At 39.3% G+C, this 26,520-nt stretch overlaps 1 protein-coding gene across 1 annotated transcript in view; it reads right to left on the bottom strand.

Moving 5' to 3' along the window:
* Positions 1-26,520, bottom strand: part of LOC146315008 (stromal membrane-associated protein 1-like) — a 120,619-nt gene that overhangs the window by 17,608 nt on the left and 76,491 nt on the right. Inside the window, exons 7-8 of the mRNA XM_084736024.1 lie at positions 23,754-23,817; positions 10,103-10,224 (exon numbers count right to left, since the gene is read on the bottom strand). Of these exons, the coding sequence (XP_084592150.1) occupies positions 10,103-10,224; positions 23,754-23,817 (186 nt within the window). The remainder of the gene's footprint in view (positions 1-10,102; positions 10,225-23,753; positions 23,818-26,520) is intronic.

Here is a 26,520-nt window from a genome sequence, read left to right as displayed (position 1 = left end):
CTTCCAAAGGGAGCAAAAGGGTGGAAAAGTTCAAAACTCACCAGGACAGGATCTTCTCCCTCTATCAGGCAAGAACAGCAGTTTTTCTGTACGTGTAAGCAAAGACAAATATCTGCCTTTTGCACAATAAAGTATTTTCTAGTGTAAATAATCACTGATATAATGTATTAAGATTATTCCTTTAAACTTAAGGATACTTGTATATCTGATTTTCAATGTCTTACAGTAAGATAAGTGGAGGTGGTGATGCTGGTGCACACGTTTCTTAAAATTAACGTCTCTTTTGGCATGAATGTAGCTGCTTAAGCCTAAACATTTTCCACTGGCCTTTCACTCATCCCACCGTCTGTGACTGCCAGACACTCCAGGAGAATTAGCTCCATTTGCACAGAAAGAACGGTGAAGAGATCCAGCAGATCTCTGCAGTGCTGGAACATTCAAACCTCACTGCTAAAGGAAGAGAAGTTCGGGCAGAGTATGTCACATGTGCGTCTATGTTTTTTGTTCACACTGAGAAGAATAAACACACACACTGCGTCCACATAGTGTGTGATGTGTTGCAGGGCTCCTAGCAGCACATTGTGTAATAGAAAGCCTCTTCAACAAGGCTCCATTCTTCTCAGCTAATGTTGGTGTTGATGGGTGCAGCCAGAGCTCTGAATTACCACTCTGACAGCCTTTTCCTCACTGTCGCTATTCATAGACCTCTACAGCCACACACACACACACACACACACACACACACACATACACACACACACACACACACACACACACACACACACACACACACACACACACACACACACACACACACAAACATAGACTATCTTTCTCCCTACAGTTTTCCATCACTGCTTGAAACACTCATACACTCCCCTCTGATAGACCATCTGTGGCTTTAAAACCAAGCTTGCTTTGTGTGTGTGTGTGTGTGTGTGTGTCTGTGTGTGTGTGGGGTGGAGGATTTGTGCTAATTTACCGAAAACAAAAGCAAAGCTCGCCTTGGAAATCTGAATTCAAGAGGAGTGTCAGTAAGGAACAGGATGGAAAGAGGGAATGAAAGAACGAAGAACAAGAGGGAAGAAATCAGTTGCTGCCTCTTTATACCTCCTTCGACTTTTCTTCTGCTCAACAGACTGAAGTCATCCATCATTCACTTCTCCCCTCATCCCTTCTTCTTCAATCATACTTCACTATCCCTCCATCCCTTCACTCCTTTCTCCTCTCCTCCTGCTTTCATACTTTCTCTCTCATTCATCTCCCAATAAGTTCTTGTTCCTTTCTTTCTTCTCTCTTTCATTCTGCTCAGTCTTCATTACAAACACTGAACACCAGAACAGACCCGAATGCTTCCAAGCTTCATTTCACAAAAAAAAAAACAACAACAGTGCTACTTATAATAGCCATAAAATAATCATTTCAAGTAAGAAATATCTTTCTATGCAACATGAGCTTAAACTGCAGGAATGCATCAGCATCTGGCACTACACACGAGCACAGAGCCGATTGATCAATCAACACATTTTCAACTATTAATCTGTTGAAGTAGTTTTATTCAAGAAAAGAAAGTTCTCGCCTTGTACTCTAATACCTGAAGTCTTTAACTATGAAGACACACTGCTGGAACAGGTGCACACATGTCTTGGCATCATCTTGCTGAAATAAGCAGGGACGTCTCTGAAAAAGACGTCGTCTGGATGGCAGCAGATGTTGCTCCAAAACCTGTATGCACCTTTCAGCTTTATAACAGATGTGACAGTTACCCACAATGCCATGGGCACTAACACACCCCCATACCAGCAGGTGTTTTTTGATAATTCCACAAGTTTTCAAGTCTTTTGGTGCCTTTTTCCCAACTTTATAAAAATGTGTTGCAGACATCAAATTCAGAATGAGTGTATGTTTAAGTAAATCATTGTATTCTGTTTTTATTTATGTTTTACACAACATTAAATTTCTTTAAAGTATTTGCAGACTCAACACACAGCCAGTCTGCAGCCTCACTCTGACAGAGACGGCACATGTTTGGGACAGAATGTGTCTCATCATGATGGTTTAAAAGCCTCAGTAAATCTGTCCCTGGATCTCTTATTGATTCTTCACAAACTGAGTAACCTGTGCGACCCAGGCGGCTTCACAAAGACACACAGAACTAGGATTGGCTGTGGCGATTCAAGCCGGTGGTCCTGGTGTGTCTGCACCATTGCACTTATTGGACTTCATGCTCCACGTCTTGTGTGTCCCCCGTCCATACCCTCCACCCTCCTTTATTTGTTCGTTCCTCACCTGACCTGCTCTCCTCCCACTCATCCTGCTTTCCATCCATCTGTTTCCCCAAACAGGTTTTTCCTCCTCTAACTTCTTCATCTGCACTTTGTCTCCTGCATCACTCTTTCTCCCTCCTTCTATCTGTCTTTCCCTTCTCACCACTTCAAGCTGAATTACACAGTCTTCTTGGTAAGACATATTTAATAACTACATTTCCCTCATTCAGGACAGGGTGAATGAGAGACAGAGGGCAACATATAGAGAGGAAAGTGTGTGTGTGTTTGTAAAAGAGGGAGAGAAAGAAGAGGAAAAGCTGGGGATAACACAAATCCTCCCCCTCCTACAAGGCTGTAATCGTATTTTTGTAATTGACGTATTCGCAGATAGGCGAGCGCTCCCCGATGCCGGTTAATAGCTGCACGAATCAGCGGGCTGCCAGCTTCCTCTTTCTTCACGCACCCAGCTAATCACAGCTGTAAAGCAATATCCGCCTGCTGAATCCCAAATTCAGACCTCTGCGTGTGTGTGTGTGTGTGCAAGGTTAGCTGGATGTGTACTGACTGTCAAAACTCTGTCCTTATATGTGTGTGTGTGTGTGTGTGTGTGTGTGTGTGTGCGTGTGCGTGTGTGTGTAGGAGAGGAAAATGGAAAGGTTGACGCTGCAGTGGTGTTGCTGCAGGTGAGTTCATGGACTCAGATCAAAAGTAGACCGCTCGAAGTATGTGAGCTCACATCTGCATCACAATGCATCGTCAGATGTGTCTTCAGTAACCACTCATGATTGGATCTCACTTCCACGTTCTGTATGCAAATAAACATTGGAGCTAGTTGCCGTGGCAATAAAGGCATTTTAACTGCTTTAAAATAAATTTTTCCACATGGCGCTGACCACAGCCGAAGCGAAGAGGCTGTTGTAAATGTTGAAGGGGTACAGTTGCATGCTGAATGACTGCATTTACTCTTGTTATCACCAAAGCTGGCTCTGTGCATCTTGTGTGTGACAGGGATGTTTAGATCAGGAATCTCTGTTTGGCGAATCGATTCTTCAGTCACGGCCGCCATCCACACCACCAGGCTGGGGTGAAAGCGTCAGAGTAAACCTGCACTGTGTAAAATGTGTGTAGAGCTGCACACAGGGCTTTGCGTGAGTCTTTCCAAAGTGACCTCAAACAAAGTGCATCTGTCAGGTTTCTCTAAGTATTGTGCGTCTGACGTCAACATTTTTTCCAGATCTGTCTCCCTGCAGCTGACCAAACTACTTATTTATTCTCATTTATATGCACAACTCAACAGAACTACTCAGCTCATCTATATTTCATTTAGATCTTCATCCGTGCAACACTGATCCAACAAACTGGTAATTTGTCCAATAATTCACCTGTTTAATGCTCTGTGCAACAATAATTCGTGCAATACACTGGTTTCACTGCTGTCATTACTGCATTTATTTATTTAAACTGTGCATTTAAAGCAACATATACTTTTATTTATGATACTCTTGCATCCTATCACACTTATCCTCCGTCTTTGCTTTACTGAACATTTGAAAGCAATCAGATTATTGAGTGCATCTGACTTAAAGCAATTGTGTTCATCTAACTAGTTAACTTAATGTGTTGCATTAATACCGAATTCACAAGAAGGGAGGACTGATTAAGAATAGTCAAAATAACTAATAACATGTATAGCATTTGCCAAACCTACAAGAAGGCCCAAACAATTAACATTTGTCACAGACAGCTTTTCACAAAGTTTGTAAAGTTTCTCCTGACTTTTAGGGAGTCTGAGGATACTGTGGGAACTAATATGTTCATTCACATATTGTGAAAGCATTTGAGATCCGATCTCTCAGACCACATTCAGAGGTGATCTGGGCCACATGTGAACACGTTCTTTCAGCAGTGTGAACGACAGCTGTGTCCTGGTCCACATTTAAAGTTTCACTGTGATGCAAATCACAAACAGGCTCCGTCATCATCAGAAGATATTTTGAGAGATGCTGAGTGAATAGAAACTTTAGAAACTTTGTGAAATAGTGTTTATGACAAATTCTTAATTATTTGGGCTTTCTTGTAAATTAAGAAAATACTGGGTTATTTCTTTGTAAAAAAAACCCAAAAAAAAAACATTGTGTCAGTTTGTCCCAGCATGTGGGCTACTGCTGAGCAAAACAACAACACATGGTGCCCTTTGCTGCATGTCACCCCCCCCCTTCTCTTTTCTCCTTTCCTGTCACATCTTCAGCTATCCTATCTAAGTAAAAACTTAAAATAACCATTGCATTTTGCAAATATGTGTATTTGCATTTTTGAGCACTGAAGTGAAACAGCTCTGGTGAATTCTTAATCATTTCAGCCTTCTTGTTAATTCTTGTTAAATAAAAACATGAAGTTGTTTCTTTCCTTGTAAAAACACATCATGTTGCTGTGAAGAGCAGACAGCAGAGAGGCTCTGCGGTGCGCTGGGATGCAAAACTTCCTCTCTCTCTCTGACTCTGTCATTAATATCTTTGTTCATCATCTGTGATGTGAAAACATCTGACAGTCAGAAGAAGTTAAAGTGTGAACTGTGCTCATGATACAGTTAGAAAATGCCAGCACACCACAGAGCGTCTCTCCTGCAGGGCTGCTGACAGCACAGGTAAAACATGACGCTCACTGTGGGCTGATGGAGGAGTTCAGCGTGGCGCTGAACTAAGATGAATGTAAGAAATAGTCCAATCTTCATATTGAATGGTCAAATGAACTGTAACAGACTTTAAACTGACTAAATAACCTGAGTGTTTATTTGCATATAGAGCGGTAAAGTGAGATCAGATCACCAGTGGTTGATGCAGACGCATCTGGAGACGTATTGTCATGCCAAGTGTGAACTCACATACTTACAGCTTCTGATTGGTCCAATTCAAATAGAGGGCAGTGATGTGTGTCTTCCTTGAGGAAGCAGAAACATGCACAGGCCACTGGTTTATCAGACTTGTTGGTTAGAGACAGTCAAACGTGAGGAGGCAGTCACAAACTAACCCTGACACCGAGGCAGAGCCTGTTATTGTCCACATACTGTGAGGTAACTGCCTTCCCTTTAAATGCTGTAGGAAATGTCAGTGGAAGTCTTTACGTTTCACTGGACATGACTCAGACAAAGATGAGCAAGATCTCTCCTGGTGAGTTTGAAGGCAACATGTAGGAGACATCGTTGGATCTTGGTGGTGTATTTAATACACACAGAATAAAACAGTCCGGGCTGTGAGAGCTGCAGTGAGCTCCGTCTTCTGAAAAGAGGAAACAAAATGTCCTGTTTGACATTCAAATAACAGAGACTGCAAGACAGACAGCTCTGCCACAGGCGGACGGCCATGTGAGAGCCGTCTGTCTGATATCAAACAGCCGCGATATGAAGCAGTGTATGAAGTGTTGTGTAACTGTCCAAGGTCTGAACAGACAGGCCGACTCTGCTGCAGGGAAAAATATTATAATATCATTTTTAATCCAATGACTACAACACTTCAAAGGCCTGTCCCATGGTCACTTGTATTTATCATTTTTAATGTGAAAAACAGTGGTGGAAAGACGCAAAGTACATTTAATTAAGTATAAATGAAGTTTTAAGTATAAATTTAAGGAACTCTCATTTTATGCTGCTTTAGACTCCAGAACATCTCAAAGGGAAATATTGAATGTAATCCTCCATATTACGTGTGACGTGGGCTGGAGAACTCTCGGCCTCCAGTCCAGGGTCTGCGGTACGAGCAGCCTCGCTCTGCGCCCGGTCACGGTGCGAGCAGCCTCGCTCTGCGCCCGGGTCGCGGTGCGAGCAGCCTCGCTCTGCGCCCGGGTCGCAGTGCCTCGCTCATCTGCTGCTGAGCACCAATGTTATCATGCTAAATAACATCATCTTCTTCTTCTGCTGAATTCTGGTAGTCCTTTTCTTCTTCTACCTCCTGGCAGAATGTCTCATCATTGGCAGGGAAAGAGTTACTGAGACTAAGAAGGACTTTTATTTTGACACTTTATGTACATTTTGCTGATAATACTCCTGTACTTTTAAAACAAGTTTAGTTTAAAAGTTTTAAGTTGAAAGATTTAGGTTTAGGTTTAGGTCATTCATGTCTGGCACTTTTACTTTTTTCCTCACTGCATCCACACAGCTTCCACCACTGCTGCTGAATAATGGTGCACTTATAGTAATAAGACGCTGGCGATAGTGTAGACCTTTTTTTCTCGACAGCCTGCTGTGCGGCGCTGTGCTGTAGGAAAACAATTTGCATCGTCGAGCCTGTGAAATGATGGTTCAAAGAACAGCATGCATTATGCAGCTGATGGTAGGTGTGAAATTCCAGTCCTGTCTCTTTGTCCACTGCTGGAAAAAAAGATGGTGTCCAGTTGACATCAGAATGTCTGCTGAGTTTTTCATCATGATTTTGCACACAGTCCTGCTTTTACTTTTATATTACTGAAAACCCGCACTGCAACAGTCAAGCTCATGTTTAAAACAGGTGGAAATTTGACTTTTAAAGTCAAAATATTTAAAGACTTGACAGAGACTGTGCATGATTTTAACTGTTTCCATCGTCTTCTTGTGTCAACTATTGTACTGTATGTGAAACATAACAAAAAAGTCCATTTGATTCAGTTTTTTTTTTTTTTTTTTTTTTAAATGTTTTCCTCTTGGTGTTGTGCATCACCATGGTATTGTCTGCATTTGAATTTATGCACATTCAAGCATAAATCTGAGTTCATAAATTACACTCAAACACTACAGTATGTCTGATCTGTGCATATATTTGTCCATACCTAACACTGATTAATGAGGCCCTGAGTAAGAGAACATATAAGAGGGAGAGTAAAGGGAAGGAGGTGAGGAGTGTGTAAGAGAGGAGCAAGAGGGCATAGGAAGGACGAGGAGACGAGGAGGAGCAGTGCTGTATCTGCAGATTCAAAGGAAATATATTCTTGTGAGAAAGTGAACGGTGAGTGACTGTCGTGAGAGGGAAGAAAATGATGGGACAGTGGAGAGGGTGGACGTACGGAGGGAATAATGGAGCAGAAAAATAGTGAGAAAAAGAAATTGTCTTACTGCAGGTGTAGGCAGAGAGAGGACAGACCATTACAGAGAGTAAAAAAAAGTACAGCATGGTGATATTAACAGCTTAGATTACTTGTGCAAAACCTGCAGACCTTTTAGAAATGATGAATCTTAAATCTGACTGATGCAAAGCTCTTTTCTAACAGATCCTTGTAAAGAGTCAGTTAAACTGTCACTAAACATTGTCCTGAAGATGCAAAGTGCCAAACATGTAACTCATGTAGTTTTCACTGAAACACAACACTGTTTCGATGAGTTAAAAAAACTACAGCAGCAATAAGAAGAGAAAGAAATAGAGCTATAAAGGATGCAGCCAAGCATTGTCTCTGGGATGCTGACAGAGGAGTGTGTGGGTTGGTGTCTTTATTAATTAAAACTTGACAGTTGGTCAGCTGCTTAACATCGGTCGAGTTATTAGGAAGCAAAACGGTGTAATGCTTGTTTTCAAACAACAGTACACAAAATTAGCTTTTCATTTTAAGTCCAAGACTGTCAATTTTTCCATAGAAATGTTGAAAAATTGTTGTTGCTAGATTTCATCACCTATAGCCTCCTCCCAGAGAGCACTGAGAGGGAATTCAACGTTGATTTCTGGTGAAGACTGATTGATATTCGGTCTGAACGTCTCAGAACTCATTTTAAAATGGCTAAAATGCGGTTGTGGATCAAAAATAGATAAATCTTCACTGTAGATTCTCAGCTTGGAGCCACGTTCACATGCACACTGTCTGAGCTGGGTGTGTGTGGTGTGACGGTGTGCAAACGGCATTATAATTTATAGATGCAGTTCTGATCATAGACTGTGGGGGAGCAATAAAATAATTTTTAAGTCAATAAAATCACTTTTAAATTAATATTTTGTGTTTAATTTTTGGTTATTTTAGTAAGTAGGCATATAATAAGTGTGATAATGTATGGTGAGGGGGTCATTACAGCAAAATAAACTGCTTTAGGGTGATCCTGCATGAACACTTCATAACCCTACAGAAAATGATTTCAGCTGATTCTGCATTCGTGATTATCCAAACAGGGAGGACTGCAGCGTCCAGGTCTTAAAGAGGAGAAAAGACATAAAAGAGGAGGAGAATTTTGGCTTAATGGAAAATATGGAGATGAGCGGAGGTGTGCGGCCGACACACAGCTGCAGTAGATGGAGTCACAGAGGAGGTGAGCGTGGAGGGGAGATTAGAGGGTAAGTGGGAGGCTGGTAGTGTCGGGGGGGAGCTTGCAGTTACAGCAGACCCATAATTGTTCTTCATGCCTGGGTCCCCAGCGAGCCACTGCCTGGTCCCAGGAGGCTCAGTGTGTGTGTGTGTGTGTGTCAGAGTGAGATATACAATTTGAAACCTGGGAACAGGTCAGAGAGTGAAAGAATGAATTTTCTGCCCAGAAATAAGTCACTGTGGATTTCTGCTGTGTGCATGTTTTTCTGCTCCTCTATCAAATGAAATCCACGTCACCTGTTTGTTTCCTGTGTATTTAGTCCATAACTACAAGCATGCAGCTGCATATATGCTTCTTTTTATTGTATCTATATATGAAGCAGGGGTCACATGTGTCTGCATGAATGTGTGTGAGTGTGTGTGTGTGTGTGTGTGTGTGTGTGTGCGTGTGTGTGTGTGTGTGTGTGTGTGTGTGTGTGTGTGTGTGTGTCCTCATTTCCAGCCGAGCCAAAGTCAAAGGTCACAACAGCGTTTCAACGCTGCTGCTTGAAAATGTTTAATTCAACCAGACGTTCGTGTTTCACTCTGAAACTAGTCAGTGGAAGAGTGACAGATGAGGGAAGGAAAGACGAATGAGGACAAATATCTGGAAAATAATAAACAAAGCAGCCGATTATTCTTTGGATGAGACAATTTTTAAAATCTCTCTTCTTATTCAGACAAACATCCTGTTTTGTTTACCAGGAAAATGAAGACAATCCACTTTCCTTCTCCGATTAAAGAAAACACAATTTCCTTGTTAATTTGGTACCAAATATGTGGAACTTTTGGCATCTTAGACCAAGTCTGATTCAACATATTTCAAAACAACAAGTAGCACTAAAACCACTGCAAACAGCTGTGATGGAACGGACGGAAAACAGCCTCCATCTCAGGTAGCAAGAGCCGAGCTGTGAGTTGTCTGTCTGAAAATTGCGCAAAGAGACCGGCTTGATCGCTAACATAAACACTGTCTCCCACCATTTGTCCTTTATTTCATTTTTTTTTTTTTAAATCTTCCTCTCTGCTTGTTTGACTTTTTCCTTCTCAGTCTTTCCCTCTCTCATCTTGTTGTCACTTTGCAGCGCTGCGACACAAAGCAAGTGTTCATTTTAAGTATTTTCTGCAGTAATCTTCCTCCATATTTACCAGCACAGTTTAGTCTTGTGTTGTTTGTTCAGCTGCATTAGATTTAAACGTCATGTCGACAGCAGGTAGCACAGAGCTGCTCTCTTCACTGTCGCAGTTTATTCCTCTCTATGTCTCCGTCTCTCTGAAGGACATTGGTCAAATTAATTCAATAAAGGAGAGTCTATGACAGTTTGCGTTGATATGATCCTCACAGAGTGTGTGTCTGCACGTAGAGGGGAGATGGTATGTTTGTGAATATGCCTGTGTGTTTACATCATGGGAGCCTCCGCAGACTCCCTGTGTTGCAGTCTGCCTGTGGTGATAAGCTGATGATGAAAGCCTGAGACTGTGTGTGTGTGTGTGTGTGTGTGTGTGTGTGTGTGTGTGTGTGTGTGTGTGTGTGTGTGTGCTACCTGAGCCTGCTGTGTGTTGTTGGACGAGGGGAGAGGGTTGGAGACCATTGGTCCAAAGATGTCCAGTTCATCGCTGATTGGAGCAGAGCTGCCGGAGCTCTTCCCGCCACCGTCTGGAGCATCTGAGAGACACACAGACAGAACATATATAATTTATATATGATATATATATGATGAAACCACAGACATCCAAACAAACAGGTGAACTGACATATTTATGTCATCTATTTAAAACATTATCATAATTGTCAGCTGATTTATGTGTCACTGAGGTTGAACCTTGAAAATGAGGAAAAAACATGTTTTGTATTTTATAAATAATTAATCATAAATTGATTGTTAACATTTTCAACTACTGGTTCAGGAAAACCACAAAATTTGCAGCCCGTCTTTGGAGAGATGACTGTGACATCAACGGTTAAAAGTAACTAATACTCTGAGTAGTTTTACTTAAGTATATTTCAGATACTAGTACTTTTACTTGTAACTGAGTATTATTTTAGCAGTGTAACTAAAATGTCCCTTTATCCAGCACCCTGATGCATTCATGAACTTACTTAAGGCATACATGTCATTAACTTCATAATAAGGGTCACAAAGAGCATTACTAAACAGACAATTATGGTTAATTAATACTTATATAACATGCACAATATTTATAGGGTAGACTATAAGTTTAGGAATGTCTATGTGAAAATAAAGAACAATATTCTGTCAGTGTACAGTCTGACCATGTGGACATTTTACATGAAGTCCTACGAATATCAATAAACACTTTGACAACACAGTACAGTGTGTTACTGATGATTATAGTCTCATTCATAGTCTCTTTTTAAGACTTTTAAAGATGCATGGCACAGATTTCTCTCTGCACTAACAAAAAAAATCAATTTCTAGAGTAATCTGAAACTTTATCTTATGATTACTGATGAAAACCATCCAGTATGATCAAAAGCTCCAGAACAGCTACATAATGGACCGTGTGATGAAGTCTCAACATATATTTAAACATTTATGTAATATTACATGACTTTGTTAAATTAGAAACAACATAAGACTTGTAATGACCAGAGAATGAACCAGTTTATATTCATGATTAATAAAGAGGGAGGGAGATTAACAAAGAAATAATAAAACTGACTGCAACAGGAATTATTTAAAATGACCTCTACATACATATGCAAGGGTATTTATAAGATTTATGCGTTCACACACATTTCCATAACGCCCCACACGGCTCCATTTACAATTTTCATGCTTGTTAATTGGAACGTCCTCAAGAAAATTCTGATGACTGCATGCCTCCAGTCTTTAGCTTTGCTCTGGAAATCATTTCCTGCAGGCTTCTTCTTTTGCCCTTGGAAGAAAATACTTCAGAATTGTGTGTAATTGCAAATATATTTGACATTGTGTCAGTGAGACGGTTTCGTTTTGGGTGTTTTTAAGTTCAGCTGAATTAATAAAAAGTCTAAGAAGACAAAAAGAGGGATTTTTTCCAAACTATGAGACAGGGATATTATTTTTCACAATAAGCTTATTATTTATGAGATGGTTTAAAACTGATTTACTGAATTTTGAGGGGTAAAATGAATACCCATTTTTCACAGCGGATATTTGAGTCACAGAAAGGACACAGGTGTGAGTGATACCACTGATAAATGATGGCTGCATTCCATTTATATGTGCCAGTTCCAACATCCTGGTATTGTACATGCTGACTCTTTGGGATAATGACTGGTGGAACATTTTTATTGTTAGGAGCTCAACCTTTGTGTTTCCTGCTCTGACAGGTTGTCCTGTGTCCTGCTGGTTTACCTGGACACAAAAATGGAACAGAGCAGGTCTTTAAAACTTAAATAAATATAATATAAATATTAAATTATATCAAAGTATCAAACTGCTGTTTGTTCAGCTCCTTCCCTCTGACTGTGAGACTGAAGAATTAATCAAATTAGTTGGTTCTATATATATATTTTTTTATTTCTTCAATCAATTAAAATCCATCAACAAAATCTCATTTCACAGCCTTGTTGTAAATGTAAATCACCTTGATGACAAATTTTCAGGCGCTATTTAAACTATCTATTGCATGTGGTCTGAAGCGGCATGAGTGCATTTAAGTTGTATCCAGCTACACTTTTGTTCAACAAACGGTGCACAATCTGGGTGCAAAGTAAGGTGCATAGCACAAACGGGTTGTATTTAGTGTCTTAATTAAATAAAGATGTGTTATGGGTGTAACATGAATTAAACTAATCAGTGTTTCATCTCATGTTCCTGTTAAAATCCAGGTGTATCTGCAGTTTCTTTCACAGAACTGCAGCACAGCAGTGACTCTGACAGCAGATGGACAGCTAACACGAGTCTACAAATCATCTGACAGAGGATTACAGATGTCTGTTCCCGCCCGGCGGGACAAGCAAAGAAATCTTTCATTGGCATTCGTCTTTGCTGAGGGACAGATACGTGGTCCTCGGACAGTGGACCCCTTGTCTCCCAGTGTCTCATCAACAACTCCATTTGACTGCAAAAGAACAAATGCACTGATTCACAACACTGTGTGTTTAACAAGCAGAGCTGTGAACCCACCTACGTAGATGCATCTTATCTGAAGAATGCACCTTTTCAACAGTAAGAAAATACAGGGTCACTGACTTTAGACTACGATTTTGTTGGTAAAGATATCAGTGTGCCAACAAGAACAATATGGCCACGTGGACACGAGTACACAACATTTACACTGGGTGTGAAAATGACAACTTCCCTGGTCAGAAACTAGCAATGACAACTGTCCAGTTTACCACTTGATCAACAACAGGAAATATAACTGTAGTTCAACTTTTGAGGATTTTTTATTTGATGTCTTTCAGAGATCCATAAAGACGATCAGTCAACATCAGTCTCATGTCTGCGTGTTAAAAACAGAACTTTCTTTTAGACTTGATAAATTAACATCAAATATCAGACGTTCTTTGAAATTGGGACAAATCATGTCCTGCCAAAAAAATGACTACTACCAACACTTATATCTTTTCTTTTAATTTCTAAACTTGCTCTGTGCCAGAAAATAGTCTCGTCCCAGACAAGAATTCACAACTTTAAACAGTTAAAAAATGTGTTAGAAGTTCAAGACCTAAAACTAACAATACCTACTGATAACACAGGTGTAAAAATGTGCTGTTATAATCATCTTTGTCTTAAAATAGATTTTAATTCAAATGTTGGCCCATTGTTGTGTCCCAGATTTCACAAAGGGTTAGCTACACCCTGACTCACTTCCTGGTTTAAAAAAGACAGGAAAACTGTTCAACAACTGTTAAACTTTCTAAAAGCTTCAAAGCTAAACAAGAATCATGGTTTAAAAATGTGTATTTTATTTGCATTACGAGAACTCTGAGCAGCTTTAAAATATAAAATGGCTGCTCACTATCATATATTTATATATATCATATATTTTCCAGCATAATTGAAGAGTAAAAATCAACCCCCCCTCAAAATACAGTATCATCCCAATTCTCCAGAATGAGTGATACACAAACTGATGAAGTGTGTGTTTGTTTGGAGAGTCAGCCGAGCCGTTTCCCCCTCTGCTCCCAGTCTTTATGCTAAGCTAGGCTAACAGAATCCTGACTCCAGCTCCGTGCTGAACGCAGACACACGACATCCTTTCATCTCACTCTCATAAAGAAAGAAGATAAGCATCAAAATATTTCCCAAAACCTTCAACTAGTCCATTAATAGTAGAGTAAACTGTAGCTTCTCCGATGTGGTGAAACTCTTTTGGAAATAAAAACGTTATCTAATTTGAAAGTTTTTAACAATAAGACAAAACTCTGAAACTCAAACAACAAACAAAGGTTATTATGTGAAAAGAGAAAAAAGTGACACAAGTCTAGATAGTTTGTACTCTCTGTTCCTTTTGTTGTTCTTAACTGCCATATTTTGTCATTGTTCTTTTGTGTTTTTGTTGTCTCAATGTTTATCTGTCTTCGTATCTTTAATTAATGTTTGAAGTGATTGTCTGTCTTTGTCTGTTTTATTGTCTGTATTTGTTGTATTCATTAAAAGCCTAACCAGGGACAAGAATTGGAAATCAGCTGCTGAAAGAAGTCTCCTGCATGCATCGGTTGCATTTTTGTTTAAATACAACAATGCCTGCATGCATCATCCCTGTCAAATAAATGAATAAAATAAAAAAATAAGAGCTTCATTTGATATTCTCTTCCCAACAAGACAAAGGAAATATTTAGCAGCCAGATCAGTTGGCAAATACATTGGATAAAATGAGTAAAATGAGTCATTTTCAGTTATTTAAACTACAGTATCATTATGAAAGAGCTGTGTTGTTCAGAGAGACCCTGAAGCAGCAGAAGAACCTCCCAGTACACCATGTACAGAGAAAGAGAGTGGTGGGGGGTGATGGAGAGGAGAGGGAGTGTGTGTGAAAAGAGAGTGAACTGTGTGTGTAAGAGCGAGCGAACAGCGGAGGTCATTTATATAACCACACTGATGAAACATCCATAATTTAGCCCTTTTTAAAGTGTGAACAAGACGGAGCTCCTTCAGCCACACAGCAGGGTACAAAGAAAACCATTTACTGTGAGAAGGCTGGAAAGACCTCTTATTAAAACTCATTTTCAAAGAATTACTTTAATTGTGACGCCTTTCATGCTAATACTTCAGCTACGTGCTTCCTTCACTTTTTCTTAAGTCAAATTCAAACACTTTTTAGGCATTTTTAGGCAAACTTTACCTGCACCTTACAGCCTGGGGCAAGGACAATGCCACGTCGAGCAAGTAAATCTGGTTGCCCAAGTGGTAAAAAAGAATTAAATTATTAAAATATTTTGATAAAATGTTTCATGCAAAAGGCAGAACGGTCCGTTCCAGCCTCTCAAATATGGATATTTTCAACTTTTCTTTATTTATTACCATATTAAACTGAATATTTTTCGGTTTGGACTGACAAATAACCAAAATTCCCCGTTGTGGCTCAGAAGTGAAGACTCTCCCATGGTGGAAAGCTGCACGCCTTTACAAGAGGCTGTTAGAGGATTTGATCCTTGTTTCAACCGTGATTTGTATTTTTCACTGCTTTATCTTGCTGTCAGACAGCCTCTTCTGACAGGAAACCACTGTTTTATAATATCACTCTCTACAAACCAACCAAACTCTATAGACAAAATCAGTAATTTTATCTGACAGAACACAGGAGTTGCTGGTCTACTTCTGCCTCAATCAGTTAATTTGTGTTATTGTGTGACTTTGGTGAATCCAAAGTCCTTTTAAAACACTGAAGTTGCACAATAACGCAAACAAAATAACAGATCAACGGATCAACGACTCCTGTGTTTTTATGAGGTAAAATGACTGATTTTGTCTATGGAGTTTGGTTGGATTGGTGGAAGAGCTATTTGCGAACTATAATGGCAGTCTTCTGTCAAAGAAGGATGTTTGATAGCAAGGTAAAGTGATTCATATTTATTAAATGAACATGTCGTATCATTGTATCACTCTCAATCAGCCATGTATAATAGACCATTGTTATGGATATATGTATAGTTCTGATAATAAATTCTAGAGCAACGAGGAAATCATTGTCAAATCACTAAAATAATTTCAAAAATAATAACATATAATAATAACAAAATAATATTTTGTGTAAAATTATGTAACAAACAGGACAGTGTACAGTGAGCAGGTCACTATTGTGAAATAAAGCCATGAAATGATTTTAAAATGAATATTTTGTGTCACATAAATGTGTGAAAAATATTGTTTTTTGGTAAGTAACTATGCAGTAAGTGGGATAATGTACAGTCGGATAATGTACAGTGAGTGTAATGAGGCACATCACTTTTGCAGACTTTCCAGGACGCAGCTCGAGGATTTGGTCCGTAGCATAAAAAACCCTGACAGATCACACACAGCCGCAAGCAAAGTTCAAGGAGTCGTCTTCATTTTGTGCAAAAGGCAATGAGGCTCTCTGTCTTAATTTATTACTTTATCTGGCAAACTTTTCAGTCAGGTGGAGATTTATTCTGAAAGTAACGCAATTACAAGCGGTTTCAGGCTCTTTATCCAAAATCCAAACACTCTACCATCCTTGAAAACACTGCATTAAAAATTCAAGCATTTTCACAAGATTTCCAGCATCTTTACAAATCCTGAAACTACTGTTGGTTGCTTCTAAACCATCATGTGTATGTATGAGCTTGTTTTTTTTATTTTGGTTAAATCACTTTGTAAATTGCTGTAAAAAGTGTTTGGCGAATGAAGCCTATTATGTCTGTGATTATTAGTTTAGCGTCTGATGAGACTGACAGGTGTGAGACACATTGTTACATATTGAAATAGAAGAGAGGAAAAATGGGATTTCATGTGCATCAATTACCCTCCTACCCCTCTAATCCCTCCCATCTCTCTCTTACCAAGAACTCATTCAACCATTGCCATGGAAATGAGCCGCAGGGAGAAGAGGGCCCATCATCACCATCATCACTGCCATGTCGGGCAATGTGCCCACCATCCTTTATCACGGGATGAAGCCGCTTCTTGAGAGCACTCTCCACTTCACCATGGTAACAGACCAATAGTTCAGGCCGGGGGTGCGTTTTATAATCACCCCGAACCCCTCTGCCCCGAGTACTTTCACACACACACACACACACAGGCTCACACAGAGCTTCCCAGTATCTTCAATGAATACAGCGACCTCATTCAGCAGGAGGGGCTGTCACATTAAGGACTCGGCCGCCACCGCGAGGGGTAAAATGTCTGAATTGATTAAGACCAGTGATGTGTGGTCAGGGCCTCACCAAAGCTAAAAAGAAATATTGAGATTATATTATAGCTGTATCTGTTGATCATTTCTTTATTTTCATGTTTCAGGATTACACAAACTCCAGTGAACCCAATCAGACTACTGTCCTGAATCAAGCAAAGAAAACAACTAAGGAGACTGATGAAACTACGAAAACTGGGTGAAGAACTGTCCAACGCATTATTAAAACCTGGAAGGACTGTGGTGAACCATCATCTTCAAGGAAGAAATGTGATCGTACAAAAAAAAAACAGATCACGGCTGTTTAATAGTTTAAAGGGATTCAAGAGATCAGAAAAAAGGGAGCATAAAGATTAGACTCTGGATCAATGAAAAAAGGTCATGTGGTCTGATGAGTCCAGATTTACCCTGTTCCAGAGTGATGGGGGCATCAGGGTAAGAAGAGAGGCGGATGAAGTGATGCTCCCATCATGCCTAGCGCCTACTGTACAAGCCTGTGGGGGCAGTGTTATGATCTGGGGTTTTACACAGCGGTCCGACTCTCCCATCATCAATACAAGATCTTGGCAAAAAATGAATACATGTGATAATATGTAATGATTATGTTATCCCAGTGGTCAAAACACTTTCCATCTCTGTCAAAAAGCAGGGAGTAAATTCACTGGGAAGTCATAAACCTAAAAGCATGTTAATGTAACCCACTTTTTTTCCCAAAACACAAGTCACAACTAGGGCATGAAGTGAAGAGAGCTCCATTCGGGGAGCGAGTGACTCCAGAAAAAGGGACACGAGCCCAGTTGGTGACCGCAGTCATTAGCTGCTGGAGTTTTTATCGAGACAGAAGTGTGAGAAACAGACACAAAACCACCTGCTGCTGGTGAAAAAGGAAGTAATACAGAACACCACCTCTATCTGTTCGTTGTTTCATATCTCTGCACACTGACAATGTGCTACTTTTTGTTGTGATGTGATGAGTCTGTTGAAGGGAGTCTGTGCTGCAGAAAAACAGCCTTTTCCAGCCATTTCTCCAATTTTCAGAGATGAACAATTATGTAATCAGAGGGAGAGTTTCATACAAACAAACACGAGCCAACAGACAGACATGGTGGACAAAGTGAGCAACTGCCCCGAGGGCCCAGACCGCCACTGACCCCAAATATATGGAACCAGATCGGTCTAATGAATGCACACAAAAGGATTCAGAAAAATATATTTTGACATTTATATATAAATTCCTTCCTCCACAAAACTATTCTTCAGCGCATAAAAAACATGTACATGTACTTCTGATACATCCATAAATATGTCTTGTTTTAAATAAATTTAAAAGAAATCCACACATATGTGGCAAAAAATATGACAGCTTACTTGAAATCCTGTTCAGGTCAGACTAACGTTTGGCTTATATAGCTGAAAGTGAAAGAAATCTTTGTACGGAAGTAAAGACAACATCTTCTTCTCTGCAGTTATTTAAGTTCTTGTTGATTTCACTACCTATTAATGTATTTAAGTTATAGATATGAATTAGACTGAAGGTCACGTCACGTAATGTTGTAGCCTTGCATACAACACAATAAACAACGTGAGCACTCTTATTTAGACTGGAACCTGATGTGCTATAAAAGAAATTCTTATTTATGTAGTTATTCTACATATTATTCATTTATCCACATGTAGCAGTTTTTCCTTACTTTGATTGCTAAGATCTTTTGTGCAAAAGTTGAATTAACTTTAAGGGATTCTTTAAGCATAAAGCCAAGATAATGACTTAAATACTTTAGTGAACAGCTGCAGGAAACGTTAAGGTGTTCTTTAGACACGTCATGTATTTTGTGCTTATTCCTCTAATGAAGGTCTCATTGCCTGGGTGAAACGGTCTCCTTCAAAAATAATCCAAGGCATACTGTAAGGTTTGTACACAATTAAAATGCCTTTATTTTATATGGACAAAATTGTTCTAACACTTAATTTGTTTTGTGGATTGTTTTTGATGGAGACTTGTCTTTTGTTTCACCCATACAATGAGCCCTGTACTAGAAGAATTAAGGGTGTTTTGTGCAAACGATTTAATTTTAAGGAAACTTTAACTCAGACTTTTAGTTTAAGGTGTTTTGTGCAACCAGCCCCTGTTTTTCTGGCCCATACTAAAACATGCAGTGTGTGTTTTAAGATGCATCCACTCTGGAGACAGATGGAGGCCAAAACAGATGGAAAAAAAAAAAGTGTTTTCAAATTCAGCCCACTTAGCCTGGACTCTTCGTCTCAGCATGCTGGAGCACGAAGCATACATTGTTAATGATCTTCACTGTAGGACCCAGCTGTGTACTGTACATCCTCTCTCATAATTCTCTCTTTTTTTTGACTCTCTCTGTGGTGGGCATGCCAGAAGCAAAAAAATCAATATGTTTGATCATGCATTTAGAAAAAGTTTGAACGAAAATTAAGTGAATTGAAGCAAAAACTGAGAAGAAAATTGCTCCATCCCTGGCATCCACACAACAATAAAAATGTGTTGTGCTCCCAATTAAAAAACATTGAAGCAAGAATAACTTCAGCGTAAAGTGAAACCCTGCTGCTGGAACAGAGGAGACAACACGGAGTGTTAATTCAGACCATTACAGGAGAGAGAGACAGAAAGAGAAGTGAAAGAGACGCAGAGACAGAAAAAATAGAAACAGGCAGACAGGTGCTCCGTCAATAAAAAGTTTTTGAAATTGATTCAGTGGCTCCTGAGGAGATCTATTTTTGGCAGGATGGAACATCAGAGACAGCATTTATCATCATGAGACAGTAAGATATCCAACAAACGCTGAAATGTAAAACATAATTTTTAATATTTAATATTTCATAATATTTTTCATTCATTTATATGTATTTATAGATAGGTGTTCATGGCACTCTGACAGGCTTCTGTGAATCACAACACTCCACTTTCCATTCAGGCCTTGAAGGAGACCCAGTGTGGATCGAAAGCCAGTCGGTGTTTTTTGAGGTTTTTAACCTCGTCCAACACAAATCTGGTCAGAAAGACCTTAAGATGTTGGTAATGCTGTTTTATGACATTGCTCTGACGGCACGTCAACATAACACAGGAAGTTGCTATAACTTCTGTGTACATTGTCCAATCTACTCCAGATTTCACGTTTGATCAGAATCCTGGCCTGAAGACGTCTGCAAGCCAATCAGGTGCTTCAGTCAACAAGGGCCAGTGCACAGCTTTCTTTCCTTTTTTTTTTTTTTTTTTTCTTTGTTGCTGCTGTAGTTAAAACACTGACTATTGACAATCGGAGCTACCTCTATAAGAAAAAGCCAATAATGGCCTAATTGTTTGGCAAACTGAGGAGAAGAACGCAGGAATGGAAGGAGAATTTGTGTAAAAATGTTTATCTGAATTGTGTCACACTTTGATTCCTTCACAGCTGCTGAACTGAATAAAACTGAGCAGAAGAATTGACAGAAACACAGAGACACAGCAGCAAAGGCAGAAAGTGGCTCTTTGACAGCTGCAGCGTTCGGTAACTAGAGACAGGGAGGGATGGATGGAGTAACGAGGGGATGTGTGAGTGCTGAGGGCATACTGCCACGTATTTGACTTATTGATTATGTGTGAAATCTCATCCACTCGACATGGCTGCAAGGTGTGTAGCATTGGTTATTTATAGCAGGGCGTCCACTCTCACTCTTCCACGCTGCGGTCGGGAATGTTTGATCAATGCTGTATCCACAGGCTCTTTCTTCTGTCAGCACAGCTTAGCCTCAGCTCAGTCTGATCCGACGCTGAATTGTTTTGGGGAAACGCAGGCTGACTGTATGTTACACATTCATGGCGAAAACCCTAAAACGACTGTGCCTTTTTCTGCCGTGTTTTTACTCTTCAGGTCAGCGAGCATGGAGCAGAATCTCCAGGCAGTTAACGGGCCAAGACACATACTGTGTACCCAAAATGTCACAGGTTTGAATCCAGCTTGTGACCTTTGTTGAATGTCATATCCTCGGTGCATTCAATCTTTCCAGCTACTCGGCTGCTGGGTTCCTCAATTAGGCACAAATGCCATTAAAATGCACGCGTGCAGGAGGTAAAGACCACCTGATCAGTTTTTCATCTCTGTAATCAATGTCTGCTATGTCGAACAGACAATAAAAAATCCTGGTCAGTTGTTGTTGGCAAATTATACCCAAGATACAGGACTCATACAGTTTCCAAGGGTCAAATTCAAGCACTTTTAAAAGTACCTCTGCTAAAAATTTTCAGACTCTGGAAGCCTTTATTATTACATTTAAATTCTTACTATAAATGCAAAAGTAAATTCTTTTATCAGTTCCTCCAGCAGCTTTTATTAAATATTTTGATGAATACTGCAATGTTTTTAGGGTGTTTTTTTAGTAATAAAATTGCAGGAACAACTAATTTTTCTTTTCAAAGTTGTGAATTTTATTTATTTATCTATTTAATTATTTAGTATAATTCATTAAAAACCAAAGGCAACTTGTTCCAGTGAGAATAACAACACACTCTGTTCCGAGTGCTATTAGAAATTTTATCAAAAAGGTTCAGGATTACAAAAAAAACAAAAACTGCTTTATTTGTAAAGGAAAAGGTGCACCGGGGGGTCTTCCACAAAGAAGCTTAATCTTTTTAGTTTCTTACAAAATATAAAAGTGCACAAAGGATTGATAAATGCTAATAACACTGACAAACCTTGTGTTTTTCAGTACCTGTGAGAATATAACATTTAAATAAAAAAAAAATATATAGTAAAAAATAAAACATTGAGTTGGTTCATTGAAACGTACATGCATGATGTTTGTATGAGGGACTGTTGTGATTTGTGGAACTCACAGGAAGCTAAAATGATTGGTCAAAGTTGTGGAAAAGCTGCAGTGATTGGACAAAATTGCAAGGCTGCACAGGTTGCATGAATTGGATGAATTACAATTTAACTGTTGTCATCACAATACTGCAACTTCCTGGAGGGACTGATTAATATCCACAGCAATCAGTGAATAATGTCCCTTTGTTTATTTCATCAGCTGTTCTGATCATGATTATTTAATGTTTGTTAATTTCCACAGTGAGGGATTAACAGAGGACTTATCCAGCTATGAAAGGCAAATATGACAATGAGATTGTTTCATTTCAGAAATTAAAAACAATATGGTTTACAGGGCTGATTGTGTCGATGAAACACCAGATTGTGTTGAAAATCAAACTGAGAATATTCAAATCCAGGTGTTTTCTTAACCTTGAAAATGTAGTGGTTATAATAAAGCACTTTTCAAATGTTCAAGAAGTTTTTTTTAGGGTGTTTTCAGTCATTTTGTTTGATTAGACATATTTCCTTGTTCAAGTCCAGTCCACTTGCTTTCTTTGAATCTTTGGTTTAGATCAGCCAGTCTCATGTGTAAGTCTGTGGGTCCGACATCTTGTTTTATTTGAGACTTTACGACAGTGTGCACTGACCACTGCCAAAAAGTGTCAAATAAAACATGATGTCAGACAGGGCGAAGCAGAAACAGTTTAAATGCATTTCAATAACAAAATGTTCCACAGACTTGCACACAAGACTGGCTGGCCTAAACCAAAGATGAATCCAAAGAGACAAAAGTGCATGAAACGAATGTAAAGTCCAAAAAAGAATCATACATCCAAAGCACAGGGGACTGACACATAAAGGCAATGACAACCCGAGAGAGAAGCAGAGAAACACGAGGACTAAAGAGACGAGGAAATAATCAGACATAGGTGAAACAAATGGTAATCAAAAGGACAAGAAAAAGACAAAGACAGGAAGTAAATTCACAGACACAAGAGGGAAGGATAGAAGCACAAAATAAAACAGGAAATCACCAACAGAAACCTTAAACCATGACACATTTCATTGCTTGATTGGCTCACAGGCTAAAAACAGAATTCTGCAAGCTGAAAATTCTTCTCATCTCAGACCAGAGTGTCACTGCCCTCTGTCTCCACAGCCTGGCAGCATCCCTCCTTCTCTACTGCATGCATATATACATTTTACAGTGCAGTTATTTCTCCTGAATAAGAGGTCAATCCCACACTCTCTCTGTAATTGGACAGACACTGCAGAACATCACGACTGCACCGGTCAAAGGTAAAAAGGATTGAACTTTAAAGCAAGCTGAAGGAGGAGGAGATCAATTTGCGACCAGAAGAAAATACGTCTTGGCTCCGCAGGTTTTTCCTCAGTATCTGATCTTCAGGTTGCTCCTTCTGAGTGCACACTGGTGTGCTTTAATTAGCCAATTATTTTGTTCTAATTAAATCAAAAACTAAACCAGCTGCAGACAGATTCCCCAAATGATCCTGGAAAACTTTACTGGAATGTTTTAAGATTTACACCTGATTTTTCTAAAGGTAACAAGTCCATTATCTACTAAAGTGAGTAATACAAGGTGTAAAATATAATTTTCTAGCAATGTGTTTCAGTTAGAAGATTAATTAATATTGCCCACTTTCCCCAAAGATTTTTTTCTTTCCATGTTAGAATATGAAACATAATTAGATAGTGGAGCACATGACTGGACTGTCGGATGGATTTGACTGTAACATGCACACAGTTGTGTCAGACACTGCGGTCTGAAGCCACCAGTGATGTATTAACTGCCAGATGGTATAATGAGGTCTCTGTACATGAGTCAAATAAAGCCTGACAGCATTAAACCTTTCCCCTCCTAATGTCACACATTATTGAACCTGCAATTATTAAAATATCAAATCGAAAAATGTTATTACATCACCCAGGATAATTGGTTTAATTTACATACATCTGAATACAGTCTGACAAGTAATTATATTGTCTAAGGGTTATTATATTGTAAGTTAGTAGAAGGTTGGTCATGTCTTACCCAGGCCGAGCAGGTCCACAGCCAGCTCTGTGCTCTCCTTAGGACCGGATCTGCACTCTGACTGCTGAGACAGACAAAGACAAAAATAAAGGAAAGATAGGTTAATATGTTATAGTCCAGTTTGCCCAAGTTTAACTTTATAATACAGCTGCAATTCCCAAAAAATCAGGACACAGTGTAAGATGTAAATAAAAACAGAATGCAATGATTTGCACTCATTCTGAATTTGATGCCTGCAACATGTTCTAACAAAAGACTGAGAAAGTTGATGAAACGGGTGAGCTGGTAACAGGTTTCACCACTTTGTGAAAAGTTGTGTCACCCAATAGTTTAACAGTTTTCTCAATGCATGATTGCAAATATTTCACCATCTACAATCCATAATATCATTAAAAGATTCAGAGGATCCAGAGAAATCTCTGCATGTCAGGAGCAAGACTGAAAACCAACACTGAATGTCTGTGACCTTTGACCCCTCAGGCAGCACTGCATTAAAAACTGCATTAAAAACCCTCATCATTGTATAAAGGATACTACATGGGCTCAGGAACACTTTGGAAAACCGTTGTCAGTAAACACAGTTTGTCTCTGCATCTACAAATGCAAGTTAAGACTCTACCATGCAAAGAGAAAGACATATATCAACAACATCCAGAAACACTGCAGACTTCTCTGGACCAGAGCTCATCTGAGATGGACTGACGCAAAGTGGAAAAGTGTGCTGTGGTCTGATGTGTCCACATTTCACAAATCATGGACGTCGTGTCCTCCGAGCTAAAGAGGAAAAGGACCATCCAGATTGTTCCCAGCAGTAACTTCAACAGACAGCAGCTGCGATGGTATGGAGGGATTTGGAGCCACATATGCTGCCATCCCTGATGTCTTTTTCAGAGACGTCCCTGATTATTTCAGAGAGATGATGCTGAGACACATTGTGGACGTGTTCCAACAGCGTGTCTTCATAGTAAAAGAGTTCAGGTACTAGACTGACCTGCCCGCAGTCCAGACCTGTCTCCCACTGAAAATGTGTGATGCATCATGAAGCACAAAATAGGACAACAGAGACTGTGGACTGTTGAGCAGCTGAAGTCGTATATCAAGAAAGAATGAGAAAGAATTTACCTTTAAAACTGCAACAGTTAGTGTCCTCAGTGTGCAAGAATTCTGTGTATTTAAGTTTGAAATGGAAAACCAACACTGACCTTCACTGAACAGAAGTATATTAGATAATCAGTTTCACCCACTGGTCATATGATGAAGGCTTCCAACTCAGCACAGCTACAGACTATATACAAACTTTTTTCACTGCAGATCTCATTCATCATGATTAGATTGTGTAAATTATTGTTTTAGCATGCAGGCCATTCAGAATGTCCTGCAATTTTAGGCATATCATATAAGAAGTTTGAGGTCATTCTGTCTGATCTAAAGAAAGAAACTCCATTATCCTGAATTTCAAAGGAGAGTTATCTTGTTTAAAGGCACCCTGTTGAGTTTTTGATCACTAGTGACACTATGCATTGTTTTCAGGACCTTTTTTGTATCTTGTGCTCTACTATCATGCAAATATGCACACAAGCGACATAAAAATTCTGCTGATAGTTCCACATTGTTCCACTGACAGCTGGTGGCAGTTATGTGCCAAGAAGCTCAGCAAAGCAAAACAAAAGGCAGGAAGAAAAAAGACTGCTAGCTGAAATAATTGATGTCAAAGTCGTATTAATTAATACATTAATGTGGCCAGAGATATAAAAGCAATAATGACAATTTATCACATCATGAAGTTGATTTATTGAACATGCCATGAAACAGCTGCCTGTGTCATGTCTGGGAGACATGGAGTGACATGAGTAATGTTTCTTCCCCAGTATTCACTCTCCTTTTAGCTCTGTTTTGGCCTCCACCAACTTCTAAGGAAAAAAACATCTGACTGTTGAGCTGATAAATTGATGATGAAGATGAGAACAACTTCTGGAAGCGAGCTTGATGAGAGCAGTGAAAGTAAACCAGGACCTTAAAGCTGTGTGGGCCGTAAACTAAACAATGAGCCGAAAGAAGCCAAAACGTTCAGTAGAGTTGAGGTGAGCTGCAGTGGTGACAGTTCTGTGCAGGCATTGAGCAACACCTCTGACATTTCATTAGCGGTCTAAAATAAAAGATGCACTGTATAAAATATAAAAGAATTTCAAAAATACTTAAATGCATTTTCAATCCTGAAATGTAAATGTAACTATTCACAAGTAAACAAACAAAAGAAAAGAGGCTTTTAAGGCTCTTCGCTCTGCATTTTTTGTAATATGTAAGTTAGAAACTTGCTCATTTGTTTTACAGCAGAAAAAATACAAAGACTGCATCGTTTCCAATCCAAACAGAGATCTACCTTTCTGAATCGTTTCTGCAGCTTCTGGCAGTGACAGTAGAAAATAAAAACACATATTTATGCTCCTTAGTAAAGCAAACATACAGTGGAGGCAAAATAATGTACAGAGCGCTGCTTCTAAATGCTTTCTGTGGATAAATCCATTAACAATCCAACAAAAGTCAATCAATAATAATCTAATTACCTACTATATCGAGTAAAAGTACCACATATTTGCTGGTTACACCTTTCAGCTGCTTGTCAGTGGTAAACTGCCATGGCGATGTTTCTGATAAGCAATCAAGCTAATTGAGTTTTTAAATTGAAAGCAAATTAAGGGAGTAGAACAGGAAAAAAAGAGGCAATGTGGGAGGAAAACACAAAATGAAAGAGAGAGAGGGAAGGAGA

The sequence above is a fragment of the Lutjanus erythropterus genome, chromosome 14 (genome assembly GCF_056507025.1).
Source record: "Lutjanus erythropterus isolate fLutEry1 chromosome 14, fLutEry1.hap2, whole genome shotgun sequence".
NCBI classification, from domain to species: Eukaryota; Metazoa; Chordata; class Actinopteri; order Lutjaniformes; family Lutjanidae; genus Lutjanus; species Lutjanus erythropterus.
The sequence above is the reverse complement of the archived record's forward strand: the minus strand, read 5'-3'. Positions and strand labels throughout refer to the sequence as shown.